This window comes from Echinops telfairi, unplaced genomic scaffold (assembly GCF_000313985.2).
Source record: "Echinops telfairi isolate 266 unplaced genomic scaffold, ASM31398v2 ScPeMD7_1;HRSCAF=3_0, whole genome shotgun sequence".
Taxonomy (NCBI): Eukaryota; Metazoa; Chordata; class Mammalia; order Afrosoricida; family Tenrecidae; genus Echinops; species Echinops telfairi.
In genome coordinates, this window is record NW_022103896.1 from 26,985,364 (window position 1) to 27,010,562 (window position 25,199).

The 25,199-nt window shown below is 36.9% G+C and overlaps 1 protein-coding gene across 2 annotated transcripts in view; it reads left to right on the forward strand.

Moving 5' to 3' along the window:
- CSMD3 (CUB and Sushi multiple domains 3) overlaps positions 1–25,199 on the forward strand; it is a 1,328,144-nt gene that overhangs the window by 939,831 nt on the left and 363,114 nt on the right. For both annotated transcript variants that reach the window (XM_045286022.1, XM_030887469.2), the window contains one exon: positions 3,498–3,667. In XM_045286022.1, coding sequence (XP_045141957.1) covers positions 3,498–3,667 — 170 coding nt within the window. The remainder of the gene's footprint in view (positions 1–3,497; positions 3,668–25,199) is intronic.

Below are 25,199 nucleotides of genomic sequence, written 5' to 3' on the forward strand. Positions count from 1 at the left end.
ATGATGCCTTACACCTGATCCCTTCGACACCTCGTGGTTGCATAGGCTGGTGTGCTTCTGAAGCACTTTCTTATACACATATGTGTGTCTATGAATTTGTTTCTCTACTGGGACTATCACAGTTACCATTAGCATTCCTAATCAAATTATTAATTTATTGAGTTCTTGTTGGGTATCAGACATTGCACTAAATATTCTACATACACAGGGATATCCCCCCACAAAACCCTGGAAAATATCTCCTATGGGTGCAGCTTTCATTGTATGCATTTTTTCCCACTAGGCGAGCATCAAGCAACTCACTCTGAGTTAGTGAGCCCAGTGGCATCATCTGGGAAGGTTCTCTGTGGTCAAAGTGAATTTTTTCATAAAAGCAGGTTCTCTTTGTGATGATCGATTTAAGTGAACAGTGTGTGGCTGTGAAATTTTGTTTTCTGTTGGGGAAAATGCTGCAGAAACTGTTGTGTTGTTGAATGCAGCTTACAAGGAAGGACAGCATTATGGGAAAAGCTCAAGTGTAAGAGTGGTTTTCTCATTTCATAAAAGTTGAAATGTCGATTGACGACAAACCTGGTTCTGGAAGTACATCAACTTCCTGAATGGATGAAAATGTTGACAAAATCTGTGCACTTGTGCTTGAAGACTGATGATGGACCATTGAAGAGATAGGGAAATTATCTGGACTATCTTGGAGTTCAGTTCAGCAAATTTTAACACAAGATTTGGGAACCAGAAATGTCACTGTAAAATTTCTGACTGACCAGCAAAAAGAGCATTGAGTGGAAACATGCTGTGCTTTGAAAGAAGAGCTCCGAAGTGACCCAGACATTTTTCCAAGGTCATTACCGGTGATGAGACATGGTGCTACTCTGACGACCCTGAAAGCAAACACCAATCAAGCCAGTGGAAAATGCCATCGTCAGTTGCCAAAAAAAACCTTATCAAGTAAAATCAAAGATCAAGATGATGCATATTTGTTTTTTGCTGTGAGGGGAATGGTTCATTTGGAGTTCATTCCACCAGGTCAGACTGTTAATCAAATTTTATATTTAGAGGTTCTGAAAAGATTGTGTAACAGTGTGTGACAAAAACGGTCTGATTTATGGCAGATGATAGGCTGGTTTTGTAACCAGGGCTATGCACCTGCTCACACAGCCATCTCAGTGTACCAGTTTTGGGCAAGAAAAAATATTCCTCTCTTGCCCCAAATGCCTTACACTCCTGACCTCACTCTGTGAGAATCCACAAATGTAGAGGGACAGCGATTTGATGACATAGAAGAGATGAAGAAAAAAAAAGAGTGAGTTACTGTCAGTCATCCAGATAAGTTTGAAAAATGTTCAAATTTGACAAAAGTTTTAAATATAATGGAGAGTACTTTGAAGGTAATAGGGCTGTTTTGTAAAAAAAGATATTAAATATGTAGCTTTATTAAAAATTTCCATGGGGGTTACCCACTCATGTATTATTTGCATATATTATCAATTCTCTCCCAATCACACACACACACACACAACCAAAACACCATTTTAAAGAAAAGATTATTATTTCCATTACTATAAGAATTATTTCCGTTCTATGTTTAAAAATAAATGAACTTAGTTTTGAACTTGAGTCTCTAAATCTCAAAGTTATTCAAACTTACATTCAAGAACACATTCTCAGCACTTCATGGTTTCCATGAAATAATTAAAAGCTGTACTACTCTCTTAAATTATCTAACTTCTGAAAATGTACGTGCATTTTGGGTCATCTATTTAATGCAGACACATTTGTCTTGATGTCCCCACATGCATACCTGGGCTTCCTATAGTGTCTTTATGGATGGGATTGACTCAATGGCAGTGAATGAGTGAGGGGAAAGTCAAGGCAGCTTTCAAATGTAAACGATACTTCTTCACTCAGTGAAGAGCATGGGCATCACATTGTACCTCACAAATGATAGTTTTTCAGTCATTTAGAGAAGAAGACATGGGAGAACTTAGTCTTACACGACATCATCCATCACAGGGTGGAAGATCCAAAACATGGTATTATAGCAGTGGAGTTCTTATCTACAATGCTGATGGTGATTTGGTTTCAAGAAAACAAAATTGTATGTTTCATTAAAATGTTGCTATTTTTAGTTTTATTGTCTCAGTAGTATCTTTTCAGTATGTGTAAGCTTGTTTTGATACCATAATTTTATATAGCTAAAGTCATTAAGACATCTCCTTTTATGTTTGATTATGTTGAAGTAACATTAAAAGAAAATAATTCACATCAATATTGTCAGTACTTTTACTTTGTATTCTTTTTGTGCGTTTGTTTTTCCTTCTTAGAAGCAACTTGGAGAAACTATTATGTGATAGTTTTTCATGTGCATTGTCAGTATGACTTGTCTTTATTATCATTTTAAACAATGTTGATGGTATTCTGACTACTCCATTCATATCCTTTCCTTTATTACATATTTTTTTAATTTTGTCTTATATTTTTCAATAGTTAAGTACTTAAAAGGTGAAATAATTATCCTTCAATTTGTATAATGCCTTAGGTTGTTCACCTGAACCATTATTTTTAGAAATTCACATTTCTAAAATATATTAATTACTTCCTTTTCTATTTAGTTAAACTTTTGGATAATTATAACTCTTCCTACCCACTAGGACATGGTAATAAAAAGCAGATTGTTATGTAATATAGAAAATTTAATTCATTGAATTTCTGAAATATAAAAAGATTATTTTGGAAGTATAAGGATTTATTCAATTTGTTTATTGCTCAAGAATTTGTTGCAAAGTTTTCAAAACTTTTCTAAAATGATTCAATGTTTCTCAAATTTTGCAAAATCAATCTTGGAAGTTATCTGTACTGAAAACCCAAATGCCTCCATTCATCCTATTCTTTAAACTGGAGAAATTGAAGACCTCCAATTTGTTACTAATATACATTAGTGCGAATGCCTCATTTCAAAAACAATGAATGTAGCAGTTAGTTTCCTGTTTCTTACTTCTATTGAAGATCCTGAATCATGGGAATGTTGAATGTTGAGTCAAATTGAAGAAATTAAAATGAAAAAGACCAAATTATAATTATTGAAAACTAAATTGATTTTTCTAATATTTTAATAAAAGAATTGTACTGTAAATTTAAAAGTATTAGGACAGTCAAAATACTTTCTAAAAAACGTTTTTGCTCTTATCCTTTCCTATGTTGTCATTTCTTTTTTTTTTTTCCTATGCTGTCATTTCATCCATGAAAAACTAACAAAACAAACTGAAATTCTCGTATATTTTCCTTTATATACAAGTCTCTTGTCCATGGGGAGTTTCCCTTTCTTCCCATGTTTTTAAGTGGGAGAATTCGTCATCTCTAACACATGAGCATTTTCAACATTACTGTCATCTTACATTCTTAGGTAAAATAAGATGCATTCACACTTCCATTCATTACATTATTTGAAAATGATAATGCTTTCTATTAAACTGTACTTCAACATTCTGTTTTATCTGCAGCGGAATGCGGTGCTTCTGCAACAAATAATGAAGGGATCTTGCTCTCTCCAAATTATCCACTCAACTATGAGAACAACCACGAGTGCATTTACAGTATTCAGGTTCAAGCAGGAAAGGGGATCAATATTTCAGCTAGGACATTTCATTTAGCACAAGGGGATGTCCTCAAGGTAGGTAAATTTTGGCATATTTATATTTTGATAATTTTAGTCATTAAGTATTCATCATTTAATATGTATATACATATATTTTAAGTGTATATTTATTTTATCATCCACAATTTCATATTATAACCTTATATGTTATTATTTTTATTGAAATAGGCTTTGTTCCCAAGGTTATTTCTTGTAATAAAAGTTATATTTTCATTTTATGACAAATATATGTGAATATTTCAGTAGCAACAGAATAAATACGTTCTTATTCCCAATAGCACATTCAATAAATATCACTTGTAAAACAATAAACACTTAATTTGTCATTACCTTAAGAAATATAGTGAATGTTTTCATTCTTTTATCTACTAAATAACTTACTTATCTTCATTGACTTAGGAAGACTTATTTGAATGTGAGATTATAAATCAAGTGAATTTAATTTTTAAATTATGCCACAATTTTTCATAATTGTCTTGAAAAATACTTTTTTTCTTAGAATAATTTCTTGTGATAACTGCATCCTAGTACATAACAACGGAGGCTTTATGAATTGATCATAAAATAAAAATTAATTGGACTTAATGTGAATGGATATATTTATTAATTTGGGTAGAAATTCTGATAAAATAACAAATTATGGCATTTCTAAATTTGCTCATGATTCTAAATGTAAAATTTAGATACAAAAATTTAACTACAATTTCTATAAATATTCTAGAATATTTGTAAAAATATTCACTATTCCTTATATAATTGAAATAATTAAATGACCTTCTTTCTTTAGAAAGAAATCATTTAGGTAAATAAATATTACCATATTTATGTATACTTTGTAATTTGCTTTGCTAAATATTAACATTTATTTTTAGAATAAAAAACACTTATTTAAATATTTAAAATAAATTATGTCTATTTTTATAATCTCCAAGAAATTTTTAGAGAAAATGAGAAATTAATCATAAATCTATGATATAAGTAATTTGGCAAGTATGAAGTGATTGGTTTTTAAGTTGTGATTTGTAAATTGCTTGCTATTTTTCTTTTTCATAAATTACATCATTTTCATGATAACTGATGACTCTCTAATACAAACAATTCTCTATGCATTGTAATATTTTTATAGATGTTGGGAGAGATTACTTATAACTGTTCAAATTTTAATGTTGATTTAGGTCCAGAGTATGCATTCAGACTTTATGCACTTTTTCACAATAGGGAAGAGAATTTCACTTTATCAAACTTTTTACCTCCAGCTCATTGTACTGTGTTCTTCTTTTAAAATAAGTTGTATTTTCCAAATCATGCACACCATTTAGATTAAGGGATACATATTCTGAGAGTCAAAGCAAAAATAAGTATTCTATGTCTCAACCTGCAAGAAGGCAAGTACCAAAGCACAGAAAAGATAGACATGCCTAGCTCATAATTACATCACATCCACACCAATAATGATTGCATGTTTGTGGATCCAAAAATCAGGAAGTGCTTCTTGATACCACCCCATGCTTCGTCTTTCTATGCTGCCCGAAATTCACCTCATACTCTTATTTAATAAATTTTAGAAAATCCATTTAGAACGATGGTTGATGCCTTTGTAAAAATAAAATGTCCCTAGCAAAACTTAAGTCAATCATATTTTAGTGTGAAATCTGTTCCTTGAGTGCTTCCAGGCAAATGTCTTACCATTTCATAGAAAGGCATACATGCATTTGTGTACTTTTTACTTTGAGATAAGGCAAGACCTTAATATCATATGACAAAGTGAAGATGTGGTCAGAGATTAATTAAGGCACAAGAAGCTAAATTTAAGTTTCTTTAATTGATTTCTTTAAATACATATTTATCTTTTCATGAGTGTAAAAAGCTATATTAAAAGTGTTAAAAGCTATATTCCCAGGAACTTTTCAGGTTTTAAATTTTTTTCTTGAAAAATTTTGCTCCTCAAACTTGAAAAGATTATACACTCAATATTACAATATAAAAACACCAGTTAATTATCACCCTACTTGCCTTGGGTTCATTCTGAGTTTCAATAAAACTTCAAATTACTGCAGCACATAGCTTCAGTAAGGCACCCCACAGAGACAGTTTGGAGCTGAGATCCTTCCATAGCTGACCACTTACTTCCCAGACGCCGGTGTATGGTGCACGATGCTCTCAGATGGCACCTCATTCCACCTATTCCATTGACAGACAGCTCTTAATTCAGGGTTACCCACCACCAACATAGGCACAAGCAGAAACAAGCAGCCTCCAAAGGACAAATAGGTGATCCTCAACGATTGTGGAGCTCAGATTACATGCTCAGTGAAATGAGAAAGCTGACCAATCCCCTCTTAGTGGTTCACACACCCTATTTGTAGGTTCTCACCCAATCGTTTGCTAAGCGTTTCATAGACATGGATAGAAGAGCCATTTCATGTAGTTTCACATCACAACTTATTTTTCCCGTCAGCTTAAACTAGGTCTCAGTCCAAATAAATAAGAAAACAATGTAGTTCATTATAGAAGACTGTTCCTTGGCCAACATTTTAAATTATTTTATTTCTTTTTTCAGCATGATTGACTATGTTCTTTAGAATTACATTTTTTTTTTTGCAATCCCTATCTGAGAATAAGGTTTAGAGGAGTATATTTATCATGGATACTGACAAAAACAACAAAAAGCAAAATGACCATCTACATGCATCTGTTTAGTTACTTTGTGCTCACATAGACACTCTAGATTAAGTCAGAAAGTATTGCTATATTCTAGATTAAGTCAGAAAGTATTGCTATATTCATGAGTTTAATTCAAATATATATATATTTAAATATGTGTCTGTGATCACTGGATGACTGTAGACAAGTTCTCTCAGTAATAACATGTTAGTCTAGTTAGGGTGCATTAAAAAAAGTCCAGTCTAACCAGTGACTGCCATGAAGATCTACTGGTTCGTGAACTTCCGGGCAGAGAGGTCAATTCAGAAAGGGATCGTGACCTTTCTTTGAGATTCGAAAGGCATAGTCTTGATATATTTCCTTGAAAAATAGAGAATGACGGTTAATAAGAAGTTTTAAGCAAATGAAAAACTGCCTTTGTGATGAAAAAGTCCAGGAAAGTTTGTTTTGTTGGTTTTCCCATCATGACACTCCAGTGCTCTTTTGTTGATGAGTTAGGGCTGTCCTTGAAAATTTCATGGGAGCACCCTCGCCCATCCACTCAAAGCTTGGGTCTTGTCCCTTTGGATTTCTTTCCTTTGTCCCTTTGGATTTCTTTCCTTTAGTCCCAAACTCAAACTGTATTGAAGAGGAATATGATTTGAGCCCCTTGGAGTTGCCAAAATTGCCTTTATGATTTTTTTGTAAGGAGAAGGGTGCGGAATTCTTTGGAGAAGAATTAGAGACACGGAAATCACATCTAATGATCTATGTAGACCTATATAGAAGATATATTTAGGAACAGCAGCTTCACATTTCAACAAACTTTAATAAAATTTTTTTTTATTGCATAGATAGATAAATTTTCTCTCTCGTGCTATACAGACGTGATCTGGGTTTTTATCTCTCTACTAGCCTCTCCTGCCCTGTCTCTTCATTTCTCTTCCTTTTCATTTATTTTTTTTACTATAGACTCACTTAGTTATTTTTAATTATGTTTGAAATTTATATCAATGAATTTCAAGTATAAAATATCGTGTGATTTCTATAAGGCTTTTTTTTTTTTTTTTGCTTTTAATCAATTTTATTTCCTGAGCCTCACTCTCAGAAATCTCACTCCGCAGTCTGGAGGGAAATGTTTCATTTGTCTAGGTCTGATTTTATGGATTTTTATAAAGTAAGTAACTTTAACTTATGATCAACAGGATTATTAAGCATGCATATGTATTGTTCCTTAATTCTAGTGTGAATGAAGAAAGTACAACACATCAGAATATTTTACTATAGTCCTTTAAGAGAAGCACATAATTAATCTAAGTAATAAAAATTCACTTTAATAAAAATTTACCTCAACTTTAGTTATCAGCTTTATACCTGATTGGTAACTTTTACTATAAAGTATCTTGGTGAATTTGTCATTTGTGGGAAAATGACAAATAATTTTGCTCAGGAGCCAACAAAAAGTTCTCCTTGGACAGACAATACATTTTTTATAGCTACTAAGGGATGGTTCTAGAAGTGCAAATACTTTGGAAAGAAGGAAGGGAGGAAGGGAAAGAGGGAGGATAGAAAAGATTTTAATAAATAGTAATTCCATCTTGAAGTACACACAGTGGAATAGGAATCTTAGCTCATCCATACTGGATTGAACAAATAACGGCACATAAGTATCATTCAAGAATACATCATTTTTTCCATTTGTTTACTTAGAGGATATTTTAATCTTCTCTGTTAACTATGAAAGACATAGTGCGTTATGTTATACTAACAATAGGATGAATATATAGCCTCTTGATTCCTGGCCACCACTTGTCTGCAAGTCTGTGAGACTTTGTGGCTTATGTATTGCTATGAGGCTAAAAGCTATGTCATTGGTATTTCAAATGCTGCAGGTTCACCCAAAGTGAACAGGTTTCAGCAGAGCTTACAAACCTCGAGGAAAAGGAATCGGTTGCCCATGCTGGAGGAAGTAGCCACTGAAACCCTTAGGCATAGAATCAAAATATTGTTAGATAAAGAAGGCCAAATAACTGAAAGCAGAATATTGTCAGAGAGAGTGCCAGAGGATGGGCCTCCTGAGTCAGAAGACAGTCTAAATGTGACTGAGGCAAAACTGCTTCCTCAAAGCAGAGTCAACTATGGTGACATCGAAGGAGGGTAGCACGTGGAAGCAAAGCCTTCAGGACCTTAACTGGTGGAATGCAATCGAAACGTTGAATCACTGCAAGCATTTATTTGTCTATGTTAGAAATTTGGAAGACAGTTATTTGGCCAATGAAATGGAAGAGATCATATTTGCACACATTCCAAAGAAATGTGACCCAAAAGAAAGCTCAAATTATAGAACACTGTCATTAACATCAAACGCAAGTAAAATTTTGCTGAAGATAATCCAACAAATGTTACAGTAGGACATTTACAGGGAACTGCCATAAGTGCTGGGACTAACTGTGAACCTAGCCATCAATTGCCCATATGCAAGTTTCGGTTGAAGTTGAATAAATTTAAAACAAATCCAAAGAGCCAAAATCTAATCCATCTGTATATATAGAACATATCAATAATACATATGATTTATTAAACACTAATAACAGATGACTTGATGAGTCCTGTGATGACACCAAGAACATCATGTATGGAAAATCTTTTTAAAAACATTCAAAAGTCAGAAAAGAAATAGAAGACCAAAGTGACTGGCAGAAGAGACTCTGATTTGCTGTTGACATAGTGCAACTAGAGCAAAGAGTGAAAAAAAGATGCAATTAAGAGCTGGACACAAAACTTTAAAGGCCAACTTGAGAAGACAGAGTAGATTAATATAATGAAATGTACAAAGACATACAGTTTTAAAGCTAAAAGGGAAGAACATGCTCAGCATATCTCAAGCTAAAAAAATTAAAGAAAAACCTAAGCCTCAATTGAAATATTGAAGAATTCCATGGGCAAAATAGTGATGGATACAGGAAGTATCAAAAGAAGAAAGAAGAAATATAGAGTCACTGCACCAAAAATAACTGGTCAACTTTCAACCATTTTGAGAGGAAACAGGATTAAGAATCAGTGGAATCAAAGGAAGAAGTCCAAACCACATGAAGGCATCATCAACAAGTGAGACTCCAGGAATTGACACAACCTTAACTGAAATGTTTCCAACAAGCTCATGAAGCAGTGGAAGCACACAAGAATGCGAAGAAATTTGAACGACAGTAACTGACTGGAAGAGATCCCTATTTGTGGCCCATTTTAAAACTTGCCTCAACAGATTGAGGAAAGTATCAAATATAACATCACATGCAAGTAATAATAATATCACATGCAAGTAAAATTTCGGTGAAGATAATTCATCGATGGACGCATGGTATCAACTGGGACCTTCCACAAATGGAAGCTGGGTTTAGATTAGGATATATACGAGAGATATCATTGTTGATGTCAGAGGGGTCTTGGGTGAAAGCAGAAAGTACAATAAAAATGTTTAGTTGTTTTGACTATGCAAAGACATTCGTTTGTGTGAACCTTACTAAAATATGGATAGCTTTGAGAATAATGGGAATTCCAGAACATAATTGTGCTCATGTAGAACCTATACATGGACCAAGAGGCAATCATTGTAACAGCTGGGGAATTCTGCATGTTTTAAAATCAAGAAATGTGGAAGAGTTGTGTGATTTACTATACGTCTTCATCTAAATGATGAGCAATTACTCTCAATAGCTGGACTATGTGAAGAAGAACAGGGAATCAAGGTTAGGAGAAAGCTTACTAAAATCCTGTGATAAGCAGATGACACAACCTGTGTTTTGACATTGAATATTAAGCACTTGCAGCTGAAAATCAAACAGTACAGACTTTAGCATGTATTGCTTTTCTTTTTCTTTTTATATTAAAAGATCATTTTATTGAGGGCTCTTATTGCTCTTATAACAATCCATACATCGATTAAATCAAGCATATGTGTACATATGTTGCCATCATTATTTTCTAAACATTTACTTCCTATTTTAGCCCCTGGTATCAATTCCTCTTTTTATCCTTCTCTGCCCCCCTCCCACCCTTGTTATCCCTTGATAAATTATAAATTATTATTGTTTTCATATTTTACACCAACCACTCTCTCCCTTCCCCCATGGTTTCTGTTGTTTGTGCCCCTTGGGGGGTGTGGGTGTGGTTATGTGTTGATCATTGTGATTGGTTCCCCCTTCCTCCCTTCCTCCTGACTTTTCCCCTTTCCCTCCTGGTATGGCTATTCCCAATTCTGTTCCTGAGGGGCTTATCTGACCTGGATCTAATGTGTCTTGAGCTCTTATCTGTACCGGTGTACCTTTCTCCAGTATAACTCACAGTGAAAGGCAGGACTGAGGTCATGATAGTGAGGAGGGGAGGAAGCCTCAAGTAACCAGAGGAATATTGTGTGTTACCTCGGTGCTATACTGCTCCCTGGTTGACTCATCCCTTCCTTGTGACCCTTCTGTGAGGGGATGTCTCATTGACTACAGATGGGTTTTGGGTCTCTGCTCTAACCCCTTTGTTCTTAACAATATGTTTTTGTTTGTTTGTGGTCTTCTGATGCCTGTTACCTGATCCCATCAACACCTCATGATCACACAGGCTGGTGTAGTTCCTCCATGAGGGCTTGTTGCTTCTCTGCTAGATGGCTGCTTATTTAACTTCAAGCCTTTAAGACCCTGGACGCTATATCTTTTGATAGCCAGGCACCATCCGCTCTCTTCACCACATTTGCTTATGCACCCATTTTGTTTGCTTCCTAGATATTTCCTCTGTTACCTTTTACCTTCCTTCTGCCCCACCATCATGCTCACCCTTCCTCTGTCTCCTAGTAATTCTCAGCTAGATTGATGCTGCTCTGCCACCCCCAGGATCTCTACATCCTCCTGGTTGTGGATATTGCAATTCCCTAATTGTTCCCCTGTCCGTGGTGTTTGGTCACCACTCCTTTCCCCCGCCTCCTTCTTCCCACAAGTCCCTCCAGAACTGTCAGTCCCATTGCTTTCTCCTCAAGCTTGCTTCCCATGCCTATCTTATATAGGTAGTAAAACCAATGATAACAGAGACAAAACAAAAAGAAAACAAAAGGTTAAATAAAAAGAGAGGGAAAAAAGATAATAGGATAAAAAATAAGTATGCATCATTCCAGGTCTTTCTGCTGCCATTAGGACTACCTCCCCACTGTTCCTGGGGGAATTCTGGGAATTGCCCCTCCTAGCCTGAAGTCTATTTTGGAGGCTCCTCAGGGACTTTGTGGCATGGCTTTGCTCTCATTGCTGATCTACTATGGTCCCTTGTTGGTTCACCTTGCTGTAGAGGGTTCAAAATGGACTAACTCCCTGTTGTGTGTCCCAAGGATTGTCCTCTGTCCCGGTATGCTCCAGTCAGGGGACATTATGCCTCAAGCTGTTGTCAACCCTTCTGTCCTCTCTGTGCCTTAGCAGCTCCGTGCAGGGACGTCGTCCTCCAAGCTTAATATGGAGTCTAGATCATCACTCTCTCTTCTTCCTTCTTGGTTTGCTTCTGGGTGGGTGTGGCATGCCGGCCCCTCTCCCCAACTTGTAGGCTTAGTGTTGTCCTCTGTAGAACATACTTCTAGGGAGAGAGACAGTTTGGCTCTTATGGGGCCCAGCATTGTAGCACACTCTTTCTCATGAATTGCTCCATGTGGTTACGTTGTCCGCAATATTTGGTGCACCCTCGTGGGGTCTGCAAACACACTCCCAATTCTGTGGACATATAACCAATACTCTCCCCCTGGGTGGATTAGTGACCTTCTCCCCCGGTGCCATTTCCCCCCCTTTTTTAATGCCTGTTTTCTCCCTCCACCTTCCCCCTTTTCCCCTTCTTTGTGTTTGAATAGTATGTACATCCTGGGGTTTGGTCTGACCCCACCTGATTGCCTGTATCTCAACTCATATAGTGTGCCATAAGTGGCTTGTCTTCTATACCTACTGTGCTGATTATACTTACTTCAGGAGATGCATGTTGTGCTTGTCGTTTTGTAATTGACTAACTTCGCTTAGCATAATTTCCTCCAACTCTTCCCATGAGATTATGTGCTTCATGTGATCATCAGTGCTTTCCAGTGATTCTAGTATTCCATTATGTGTATGCACTAGAGTTTTCTAATTCTGGTCTATTGGTGAAAGTTTAGATTATTTCCAATTCTTTGTGATTGTGAATTGCACCACAATAAACATCGGAGCTCAGACAACTGATTGTGGTCTATTTCTTACCTCTTCTGGGTATATGCCCAGGAGAGGAATAGTTGGGTCATTAATTAGGTAGCTCAATTTTCATTCACTTTAAATATGGCCAGATCGCTTTCCACAGATGCTGTACATACATGACCACCAGCAGTGGAGGAGAGTTCCTGTCTCGCCACATCCCCTCTAAAATTTGTTGCTCTCTGATTTGTGCTATACTCAAGTGTGTTAGGTGGTATCTCATGGTTGTTTTAATTTGCATTCCTCTAATGGCTAATGATTGGGAGCATTTTCTCATATGTTTATTGGCCTTTCGGATTTCCTCCCTACTGAAACTTCTTTTCAGGTTTTTTGCCGACTTCCTAAGGGGATTAAATGTTTTTCTCTTTTTGTAAGCCAAGGGGTATTGTATATTTTTGTAATAAGCCCTTTTCCTGTTGTGTCATTGCCAAAAATCCTCTCCCGGTCTGTGGGTTCTCTTGTTACTCTCTAGGTGAAGTCTTTCAATGCACACACAGGGGTTTTATCCTTAGTATCCCACTTATCAATTTCAGGTTCACCTGTGTGTGTACCCTTCCCAATTGCAATTAGCCTATGTATTCCCTAAGCCAAGATTCTTAGGTTTGTCCTGATTCCTTTGTTTATGGTCCTGATAGTTTGAGGTTTTACTTCTAGGTCTGTGATCCAGCTGGAGTTTGTTCTTGTTCATGGTGTGTGATAAAGCATCTTTTTCATTTTTGGATATCCATTTTTTCAGAACAATGGTGATATCCATTGTTAAAGACAGCATCCACCTACCACTTGATGCTTTTGGGTCCTTTGTCAAAAATCAGTTGTCTATATGCTAATAGTTTTATCTCTGGGTTTTCTGTTCTTTTCCATTGGTCAGAGTATTTGTCATTATTCCAGTACCATGCTGTTTTGACCACTGTGGCTGTGTAATAGGTGCTAAAGTCAGATAAAGTGAGCCCACCAACTTTGTCCTTCTTCTTGAGAAGTTCTGTGGTAATTCTGGGCTTCTTTCCTCTCCATATGAAATTGGTGGTCAGTTTTTCCAATTCTTTGAAGAAGGTTGTTGGTATTTGAATCAGGATAGCATTAAACCTTGGGTAAGATTGGCATATTTAGTATAGTGAATCTTCCAATCCATGAGCATAGGATATTCTTCCATTTGTGGAGGTTGCTTTTGGTTTCCTGTAGTAGTGTCCTGGGGTTTTTCTTGTATAAGCCTTTTGTTTTTTAGTTAAATATATCCCTAGATATTTCAATTTGTTCTTACCTATTGTGAAGAGCACTGCCTCCTTGATCTCCTCTTCCATGGTCTTGTCCAACGTATATAGCAAACTGATAGACTACTGTTTGTTAATCTTGTATCCTGCCACTCCTCCATATTCCTCTATCACTGTCAGTAATCCTGTTGTAGAGCTTTGGGGATTTTCAAAGTATAAGATCATGTCATCTGCAAATAGCAATAGTTTCACCCCTCCTATCCCAGCCATATAACTTTAGTGTCCTTCTAATGTTAAATAGAAGTGAGGACAAGGTTCATCCTTATCTAGTCCCTTTTTCCAGTGGGATTGTTGTCTGTTCTCCATTGACTATGATGTTGGCTGTTGGCTTTTTGTAGATAGCTTATATTAATTTGAGGAATTTTCCTTCCCTTCCAATCTTCTTGCATTTCTTAACTAGGAATGGGAGTTGGATGTTGTCAAATGCTTTTTCTGTCTATGGATATTATCATGTTATTCTTATCCTTTTTCTTATCAATGTGGTGAATAATATTGATGGCTTTTTGGATGTTAAACCATCCTAGCATGCCTGGAATGAATCCCACCTGATCATGATGGATGACATGTTTTATACACTTCTGTATTCTAGTGGCCAATATTAGTATGTTTGCATCTATGTTCATTAGAGGTATTGGTCTGTAGTTCTCTATTCCTGTGGGGTCCTTGCTCTGTTTGAGTACCAAAGTGTGCTGGCTTCGTAGAATGATCTTGAGAATTTGCCATCTTTTTCTATGCTCTAGAACAGTGGTTCTCAACCTATGGCTCATGACCCCTTTGGGGGTCAAATGACCCCTTCACAGGGGTTGCCCAATTCATAACTGTAGCGAAATTACAGTTATGAAGTAGCAACGAAAATAATTTTATGGTTAGGTGGTCACCACAACATGAGGAACTGTATCAAAGGGTCATGGGATTAGGAAGGTTGAGAACCACTGTTCCAGAATAATTTGTGGAGGACCAGTGTCAGCTCTTCCCTGAATGCTTGGTAGAATTCTCCTATGATGCCATCTGGTCCAGGAGCTTTTTTCTTTGGTAGTTTCTTGATAACTGTTGATTTCTTCTTTTGCTATGCATCTGTTGAGGTTCTATCTGGGATAATCTAGGGAGGTATCGTCTTTCCAAGTATTTTTCCATATCTTCCACATTGTTAAATTCATTGGATTACAGACTTTCAAAATATTTTGTGATTATCCTTTTGTGATTACCTTGTTGTGGTGCGTTGTGATTTCCCCTGTTTCATCCCTCATCCTTGCTCTTGATGTTTGCTCCTTCCTTTCCTTGTTTAGGTTTGCCAGTGGTCTGTCAATTCTGTTGATCCTTTCAAAGAACCAGCTTTCTGATGTATTGTTTTTTTTGCATTGTTCTCTTGTCTTCCCACTTATGTAACCCTGTCCTGATTTTTATCATTTCTTTTCTTTTTCTATTAGAATGTTTGTTCTGTTGATTCTGTTCTAGTTGGTAGAGGTTTTTTGATAATGTATCAGTAATAAGATTCTCTTCCTTTTTCTTATATGCATTTATTGCTGTCAAACTTCCTCTGATAACTTGTTTTGCTGTATCCCATAGGTTTGGGTACATTGTATTCTCATTCTCATTAGTTTTTGGAAACTTACTAATTTCCTCTCTAGTCTAGACCAGTACCCATTTCTGTCACAGGAGATCATCATTCATCCTCCAATTGTTTGTCCTTGTTCTTCTGGTTGTCCTTTTATTGACCTCCAACTTTATGGCATGGTGACCCAAGGGGACCTCTGAGTAATCTCTTTGTGTTTGAATGTATTCATGCTCAGCATGTTGTCTATTTTCAAAAATGAGCCATGTGTATTTGAAAAGAATGTGAATTGTTTTTCGTTTGGATGGAAAACTCTAGAAATGTCTTCAGGTCCAGCTGCTTAATTAATGTGTTTTGCTCTGTAGCCTCCTTGCTAGCTTCTTTCCCAGTGATCTATCTTTCTGTGATAGTGGTGTACTAAAGACATTCCATCGTGATTGTTGAATCTGTGATTTCTTTTTTCACTTTTTGAATAGTTTGATGAATTTCCCGTGGTTCTCATTAGGCACATATGTATTTATTATGCTCACCCGTTCCTGATATACTGATCCTTTGAGCATTATATAGTGCCCCTCCTTGTCTCTTGTTATTGTTTGCACTTTGAGGTCAATTTTGTTGGAGCTTAGGATTGCAAACCCTGCATTTTTTAGGTTGTGGTTTGCCTCATATGTTTTCTGCCAGCCATTTATTATTAGTCTATATTTTTCTGTGAACTTAAGATGCATCTCTTGCAAGCAATGGATTGATGGGTTATGTTTCCTGAGCCAGTCAGCTAGCATTTGACTTTTAATGCATGGATAAGGCCATTGACATTCATAGATATTATCACAATCTTTGTATTCATTGCTGTCATCTCTTACCTTTTGTGTTAGGTGTTTTCCCACCTCCCTGCATATCAGTTTGCTATGTTTTTGTGGGAGTTTCATTCTCACCTTCTTTTCTCTCTGAGGCCATGTTATCTTGGTAATTGGTTTGGGGGCGCTAGCTTTTGGGTGGAGTTGGGCTATATGATGGTCTCCTGCTTGTGCTTAGTGAATGTTGTTCTTCTGACCATAGTGAGTCAGCATGGATTTTCCACAATGTTGGGTGCCTTATGGTGTGTTTTTTGAGTGTTTCCTTGTTCTGGAAGACTCTTACCTCGATGTCAACCTTAATATAGATAGTTTGGCAGTGTAGAGGAGTCTCTGGCTGGTGTTTCTTCCTTTCAGCTTTCAGAAGATGTTACTACACTCTCTCCACTTTTTCATGGTATCTCCTGATAGGTCGGAGCATATTCTTACCTGAGCACTATTGTACATGACCAAAGTTTTTTCTCTTGCTGCTCTTAAAATTTTCTCCTTTTCCTCAAAGTTGGATAATTTAACTACTTTGAGTACTTCCTTGGGTTTAGTCTAATTGGTGCTTTCTCTGCTTCCTGTATGAGTGTCTGATTCTAATTCATCAAGGTGTAGAAGTTTGCTTCCAGAAATTCCCTCACTAATTTAATTGTTATTTTCTTTATTGTGACTTGTTTGGTACAATTATGTAAACATTATTCCTCTTAATAGCATCTGTCATTGATCTCAGCTTTTCTTCCACCTATTTTATTATCTTGTTTGACTGTCTTTCCTATTTTCTGACTTCTGCCTGATTTTCCTCAATGTCACTGGTAGCTTTCTCCACTCTTATAGTCTGTTGGTGAGGTCTTATAGTTCGTGAGGTCTGTGATCTTGTATTTTGCTTCAGTTACCTCATCCATTAGTTCTTTTATTTCCCTTTGTAGTGTGGACTTCATCTCCTCTATCATTGCACCCTGCCCTTATTCTGCTTTGCTTCCCTCATCTCCTGTTTTGCTCCAAGCAGCATTCTGAATATTTCTTTTTGTGGCAAATCCACCTCTAATTCTTCTATGAACATTGTTTGGTTTACGACTTCCTGCCTTGTTTCAGTTTGTTTTACTTGTTGAGGGTGTTGAGGTATGTTGTTTGCATGTCATTTTGAAACAACTGAGTGCCATGATTATGGGACACCAAGTGACCCTTAGTTGTATCTCTGTGTAAGCGCTAAGAGTGTTTTCAAGAACTACCTGTGACCTATTATGGTGGTGGTTCGGACTGTTATGTAGGCTGGGTACTGCAGTGGCTGATGGCAGTGGAGTGTCTCAGAGTCTGAGCTGAGCCAGATTACTGTAGGCAGGTCACTGGCCAGTTGGGGCAGGGCTTCAGTGAGGGCACTGGCCTGGTTCGGACTGTGAGGCCACCTTTTGAAGCCTTTTAAAGACACTGTGAAGCCCAAAACTGGTAGAGCCAGTTTTTGCCTTGGGCTATGGCTCTCAGCACCTGTTGCCTTTTCCCATTTTGTTATATTAAAATCCTAGGCTGTGTTCTGGAGATTAACCCTTCTGGCTACCTTGTGGTTAATGTTATGCTAATGGACAGAGTTCTGCAGGATTATATTCAAAGTTACAAGAAGGACCACAGCCTGGAATTTAAAGCAATGTCAAAAAAACATTTTTTTTCCTTTTTATAATGGGCTTGTGGGGTGCCCAGATATCAGAGCTCTGCTGCACTGTCCCCCAAGGAAGGGAGATTGGCTTAGCAGAGTGGGTTTGAGGTCCACTAGATTTGAATTTGTCTCCAGCTGCACTCCTGTGTCACTCCCAGCACAGTTGTGCTCTGGGAAACTATGTTCTGTCACAGGTAAATATCCCAGTGGCAATTCCATTGCAGCAAATTATTGTCTAATTAGCTATCATTACCCAGGCTCCTGGTGTGGAGCTCAGGTGAGGCAGAAATGGGATGGCTGATGTAGTCCTTCTGGTCCTGGCTGAGGAGTGGAGTTGCACAGCCCCAGACAGCAGGTGCAGAGCAGATAGTAGCGAGGGGAACACCAATGTGATGTCTTGTGGATAGCTCTCAGAGGCTCCCTGCTTGCTTGGGATTATGACTACTTTTAGACAGCATCCTGGGGAAATTATTGCTCGCTGTGAGTCTAGGGCACAAGAAGGAGTTTCAGATACCATCCTGCTGGACCTGGCTAGGGGTTAACAGAACCAGCAGACAGAACCATGAACTCACAGCAGTCTCATTGAATTCTTGAATTGCTTTGCGAGTGAAAAGCAAAGGGGGAGGTCTGAACCAGACAGTGAGTCTATTTTTAACACGCAGCCTCCCAGTATTGACTTCCTTACCTCTTAATTTTCTTGTCTAATAGCAGGAGCACTGGGTATGTGATTCTACCTGGAGACCATCTTGACTCCTCTCCCTCTGGCTGTTTTTCATAAAGGGTTGTGTTCCATTTTTTTGTGGACCATACAGTATGGCTCTTAGAAAAATATTAATCACCAGTGGTGACATCGAACTTGCCCGAGTTTCCATCTCAGCATCTATTTCAATTCAATGAAAAAATAAACAACAACAAATCCCTCCCTGCCATTGAGTGGATGCAGGATTATGGTAATAATAGTGTAAAACTGTCCCTGTGAGTTTCCAAGACTAATTAATTACAGGAATAGAAGCCCCATTTTTCTCCTGCAGATTGGCTTGTAATTTTGAACTACTGACTACAGTTAGCAGACAAACTGGGAACCACTATGCTGCCAAGGGTCCTCAATTTAATGCAAAGATAACAAATTCCAAAAAACAACTAAAACAGTAAGCAACATCATCATGAGAAAACACATGGAAGTTGTCAATAATTTCCTCTTGCCCGGATCAACAATAGATGGTCGTGGAAACAACAGTCAAGAAATCACATGATGTATTGCATTTGAAAAATCTTCACACATTCTTTTTAAAGTGTTGAAGAACAAGGATATCACTCTGAGGACTAAGATCTGTCTGACCCATGCTTTGGTATTTTCAATCTTCTCATATTCCTATGGAAGTCAGACACTGAATAAGGAAGACTTCAGAAAAATTGTTGCATTTGAATTGAAGTGTTTGTGAAGAATATTGAAAATACTGATAACTGCCTGAAGTACAGCCAGAATGTTTTTAGAGCATTCATATAGCATACTAAATGTTCAAGTATAATCTTTTCTTTACTTCTAGAAACACAAAAGAATCCTAAATTATTACTTTGTATCTTCTAAAGCATTAAGCTGCTTTCCATTTTAAGCCAGGTAAAAATGTTTCCTTAGAATTTAATTTAAATTGTTAATGTTTTTAATTTAAAGAAATCAATATATATATACATATATATAAATTTTATTGGGGGCTTGTACAATTCATCACAATCCATACATCCATCCATTATCTCAAGCATATTTGTACATGTGTTGCCATCATTTTCAAAGCATTTTCTTTCTACTTGAGCCCTTGGTATCAGCTCCTCATTTTTGTGCCCTCCCCGCCTCCCTCCTTCATGAACCCTTGATAATTTATAAATTATTATTATTTTCTTATATCTTGCACTGTCCAATGTCTCCATTTACCCCCTTGTCTGTTGTCCATCCCCCCGGGGGGGGGGGACAATAGTTAGGTCATTGTAATTGGTTTCCTCTTTCTCCCCCCACTTTCCTTTTACCCTCCTGGTATGACTACTCTCAATATTGGTCCCGAAGCGTTTATCTGTCCTGTATTCCTTGTGTTTCCAGCTCTTACCTGTACCCATGTAAATGCTCTATTCTAGCCAGATTTGTTAGGTAGAATTAGGGTCATGATAGTGGAGGGGAAGAAGCATTAAAGAACCAGAGGAAAGCTGTATGTTTCATTGGTGCTATACTGCACCCTGACTGGCCTGTCTTCTCCCCATGACCCTTCTGTAAGGGGATTTCCAGTTGCTTACAGATGGACTTTGGCCCTCCACTCTGCACTCCCCCACTCATTCACATTATGACTTTTTGCTCTGGGTCTTTGATGCCTGATACCTGATCCCATCAACACCTCATGATCACGAGGTTGGTATGCTTCTTCCTTGTGGGCTTTGTTGCTTCTCAGCTAGACGGCCACTTGTTTACCTTCAAGCCTTTAAGACCCCAGGTGCTATATCTTTTGATAGCCGAGCACTATCAGCTTTCTTCACCACATTTGCTTATGCACCCGCATTGTCTTCAGCGATTGTGTGTTGAAGGTGAGCATCTCAGAGTGCCGGATTATTAGAACAAAGTGTTCTTGTGTTGAGAGTATACTTGAGTAAAGGTCCAGTGTCAAACTGCTTCCCTAATACTAAGTCGATAGATATATGTACATAGATCTATTTCCCAATTGTCATATAAAAATATATTTGCATATGTATATGCCTGTATTTAGATCTCTATAAATGCCCTTTGCCTCCTAGTCCTTTTCTCTATTTCCTTTTACTTTCCTCTTGTCCCACTATCATGTTCAACCTTCCTTTATATTTTAATATGACTATGCTTTTAAATTTTCCCCTCTATACCTCTCTCTCTTTACTATTTTGTTAAAATATAGATTTTGAAAGTAATGATTTTTTTAGTGGTATATTTTTAGAGTAATATGTATGCTTAACTGACAGAGCAAATTTATTATAACCTCCCCAAACTTATGATACTCTCATTCATTTCCCACAACCTTGTTTTCTTATTAAGCAGTCTTTTAGAAATAATATACTTAAGTTCAAATTCTTTATTTTCCACCGACTAGCTGCACAGCTTCTGAGATATTACTTAGCTTTTCTAAAACTTGCTTATCTTGCCTGAAATATTATAATAATAATAAAAGCCTATATCCAGGATAGTAATAATAACATATCCATATAATGCTTATGAAATACGAAGCCTTGTGTGCACAACTAGGAAATGCTCTGCAAATGTTAGTGTAGTGGAAACACATTTCAATAATCCACATGTATAATATATGGAGGATGTATAATATGCAGTGATACCTCAGTATCAGCTCCAAGCTTGAACTTTCCACTACTGAAATAGCAAAGTATATATATATATCCAATGTTTGTAATTTTTCTTGATAGTCAAACTGAAAGTCCAATTTGAAAGAACCTATACTGGCCAACAGTAAATAAAATGTTTGTCTTGCCTCCTACACAAAGTGGGAAGATCCACTCTCCCTCGGACAATATACATTGCTTGTGTTAGTACATTTAAACATTTATCATTGAGCTTATTTTAGCAGTTTGTGTAAAATATTGTAATTATGGTACTCAAGACAGTGAGACCAGCAGTAGAGCTAAGAGGAAAACTGCAAGAACCACAAATGAGTTAATGATAGAAATTGCAAAATTTGAATTTGGTCACTGCATGTCTGACTTGGCAGCTGACTACAGTATAGCTAAGTTGAAATTGTCAATATTTGGTGGGGGGAATGTTATTACAGTGTCTAATGAAGCAAAAGATGTGATATAATTAACCATAAACAAAGACCCCCCAGACTATGGAAGAGGTTGAAAAGTTACTGTTAATTAGGATAAACTTACAATAACTCATTGATGGTTGTGAATCCAAGACTGATATGCAAGAAGGATAAAGCCTCCATTAGTGAATTTATGAGGGTTATTTTGGGCCTCAGAACCAATTATGTGGTTTTCCATTATTTTTTATGGGGAATATATTTTCAGTTCTCAAACTTTTCAGCGTTCAAACACAAATATGGAACAAATTGAGTTCCACAACATAGATATCACTTTGTTTCTATAATTAAAATTAATTTTTATATTTAATCCCTTTTTATGCTGCTGTACAGTAGAAATAACAGCCAAGATAAATTCAGACTGCAAGCAGTCGGTTTTGCTTCTGTTAATCACAGTTTGACACATACTTTGGAACTGCATCTATGTTCTGGGTGGTTCATTTGATATCTAGATATCGGGATAAAACATGCATTAAGTTCTAGTACATCCTCTGTTCATGGCAGTACCACAGCAGCATAGTAGTTTAAACCCTTTTTCTTATGGAAAGTATTGTCTAAGTGGGTGATTATAGTAAAGAACTAAAAAAAGTAGGTTAAAATTGGTTTGAGATAGTGTCTTTCCTACTCAAATTCTATTCATCAGTGAGACTGGAAATTCACTGTTTGGTCCTAGTTGTTTATCTGCAAAGTCTAAATCCTCCAGGTCAAGTTACCAGTTTCCAATGTGCTTCTTAGCTCATAAGAAACCGCACAGCTGCTCTGCACATCATGCTGAGTGACACTAGAGTCCCATGTGGTCTTCTCAGTCCAAGTTTCTTGCCACACACAGCCATTTTTTATCCCTCTTTATGTAGAACATGTACCTTTCTGCAAGTTTTTCCACTTCCTTGGCCACTGGATGAAACCAGGGTAACATCTCTCCATTCTCTGATTCTAAGCCATCTTCAGATCCTGTCACGTCTCAACCTAAAAGGAGACCTCCATCCTATCCTAATCTATTTGCCCTCCACTCTCTTCCAAACAAAAAGTCACTTCTGACTCAGCTACTCTCTAGACATGGCAAAACTGCCCCTGTCTGTTTTCTAGATGGTAGGTCTTTACAATAGTACAAAGCCCCATTTTTTTTCTCATTGGAGTGGCTGGTGGTTGGTTTTGAACTGCTGACTTTGCAGTTAGCAGTCCAACAGGTATCATCAGGCCACCCATACTTAAGTGGTTTAATTGGAATCTAACTGGAATATAATGGTCTTTGCCTTTCAAGCATCATAGAATTAGTCAGGAATAGTGACGTTCCCTTGCTTTTGCTCCCAATGGCAATTCCTAAATTAAGTAATTAATGCAACTAAAAGTTATGCTTATTTATATAATCGATTTAATATTAGATGTTCAACATTTATTACATGTGGTCCTGAATAACCAACAGTGATTAGTTCTCATTGCCACTTTTATTGGAGGAAAGCTGAATAGCAATCAAAAATAATATTTCTGTTTTTGTTGGTGCTGTAGTTTTGTGTTTTGTTTTTATTTTTCAAATGGAGACAAAGCACTATGTTTAGAAAAAAAGAATGCTGCAGGGACAACACGCGAGGCAATCTTTTTGCCAGAGTCAGCACTGTGCAGTTTAAAGCCTTGTTTATTATGCAAAATGTACTCTAACTGGGTGATTATAGTGAAGAGTCTGTAAAATAATTCAAAAGTGGTTTTGAGACTGAGAGAAGGGGTATGGAGAAAATAAAGCATTCTAAAGCCTCGGTTTCATTATAGGTTTTCAATTTGCAAAAAAAATAGAGAATTGAATAATTTGGTTAAGAACATAAATTTGGAGCTATAACATGGAGATTATTAAATTGTGGAGTTTTCTGATTTTGCTTTTCATGATCTAAAATCTTCTATTTCCAGGTTGTTTCCTATTTTCTTTATGAGGTATCAATATTCTGGAATTTAAGATAAGATTCCCTTGTTAACACTAGGAATTTAGAGATCAAGCGATTAGTGGGCCTTATTAAAAATTAAACAGCATTACAATTAAATTACAATTAGGTTGATTTACAATTAAGTTATATTAACAACCAGAGTAGTAAATACAACCTTTCATTCACTAATAATCTTATTAAATTTCACTATTCTGTGTGCTTCTGAAGTTATCTATGTGTATTGTACACTTGTGAAGGAAAGATCCTATTCTTGTGTGCCTCTTCACATAGCTTCCTACCGTGAATTCAGTGATGGCACCTCGGTGGTTTGTTATTGCCACGGGGGAAGTATTCACATCACCCAAATTGCCAAACACTGCAACTCAGGTTTGGCTCATTTATTTCATCTCGTTGTCTGGATTTAGGTAGACATGGGGAATTTACACAACAACTTGAGGACATCTGTTTTCTAGTATTAGAGAATTATTATGCATCTTAGTGAAGAAGCTGCTCACATTTTTCACAAGCCAATGAATGCTGACATCATCTTGCTTTTGAAGTCACACATTCCATTTGTTAACATTGTTTAATAAGCAGTATTTATTGAGGAATTAATTTGTTTGTCCATTTTAATCATAAATTGCACTAACAAAAGTTTGGTAAAATTCAATGAAAACATTTCGTAAGAATCCACTGACTACAGGGCATTTGCAATAAAGAATATTGCATATTTTACTATTATTTATATTTCCGCGTTACTCATCTTCTAAGAGGTAGCTAATTTCTGCCTACAAAGAGTCCTGGTGGCATAGTGGCTACATGTTGGGCTGCTAAGAAGGTCAGCAGTTCAAAACCACTCTGCTTCAAGGGAGAAAACTATGCTTTCTACTCCAGAAAAGAGTTACGTTCTCAAAACCTCACAGGGCTAGTTCTACCCCTCTTACAGAGTCGTGATGAGTTAGCATCACCTCTGTGGCCATGAGCATAATTTCAGCCCCTGTGCCAGGTCCACCCAGACATCTGTTTTTGTCCATGAAATTTTATTGGAAAAGGCATGCCCAATTATTTACATATGTTCTGTGGATAGTTTGTACTATAATTAGATTAGAATAATTAGAATAGTTGTGACAGATTAGAATAGTTGTGACAGAGACCATATAGCCTCAGAAATCATTTTCTAAGGGGGGTGGGGGCAGTTTTCTCAACTTCTGCTTTAAATCTATCAATTACCTATGTATAGATCTGTGGATCTATCTAAGACTACGGAAATATGCATTCATTGATTTTGTTTGTTTGCTAACTGGTCCCTTTGTTCATTCTCCTCTCCAAAGCACTCTGTACAAATAACTATTATATAAGATAAATAGTTATTTATCTAGAAACCTGTGTTAGGCCTCTATTTTCCCTTTCCCCTCTCCCATACTGAGAGTCAGAGAAGGAAAATATGGCTACAAGAAGCCATACACCTTTCCTGGTATTGCTGAGTTTTCCATCTAGACCTGTGTAACCACAGAGCAAATGGCCCCGAAAAGCTGTCCTTTCATTGTGCCCCCTCACTAATTCATATAATTGAGGGCAGATTACACAACTACTTCAAAACCAAAAAAATAATTATGAAGAGAAGTTC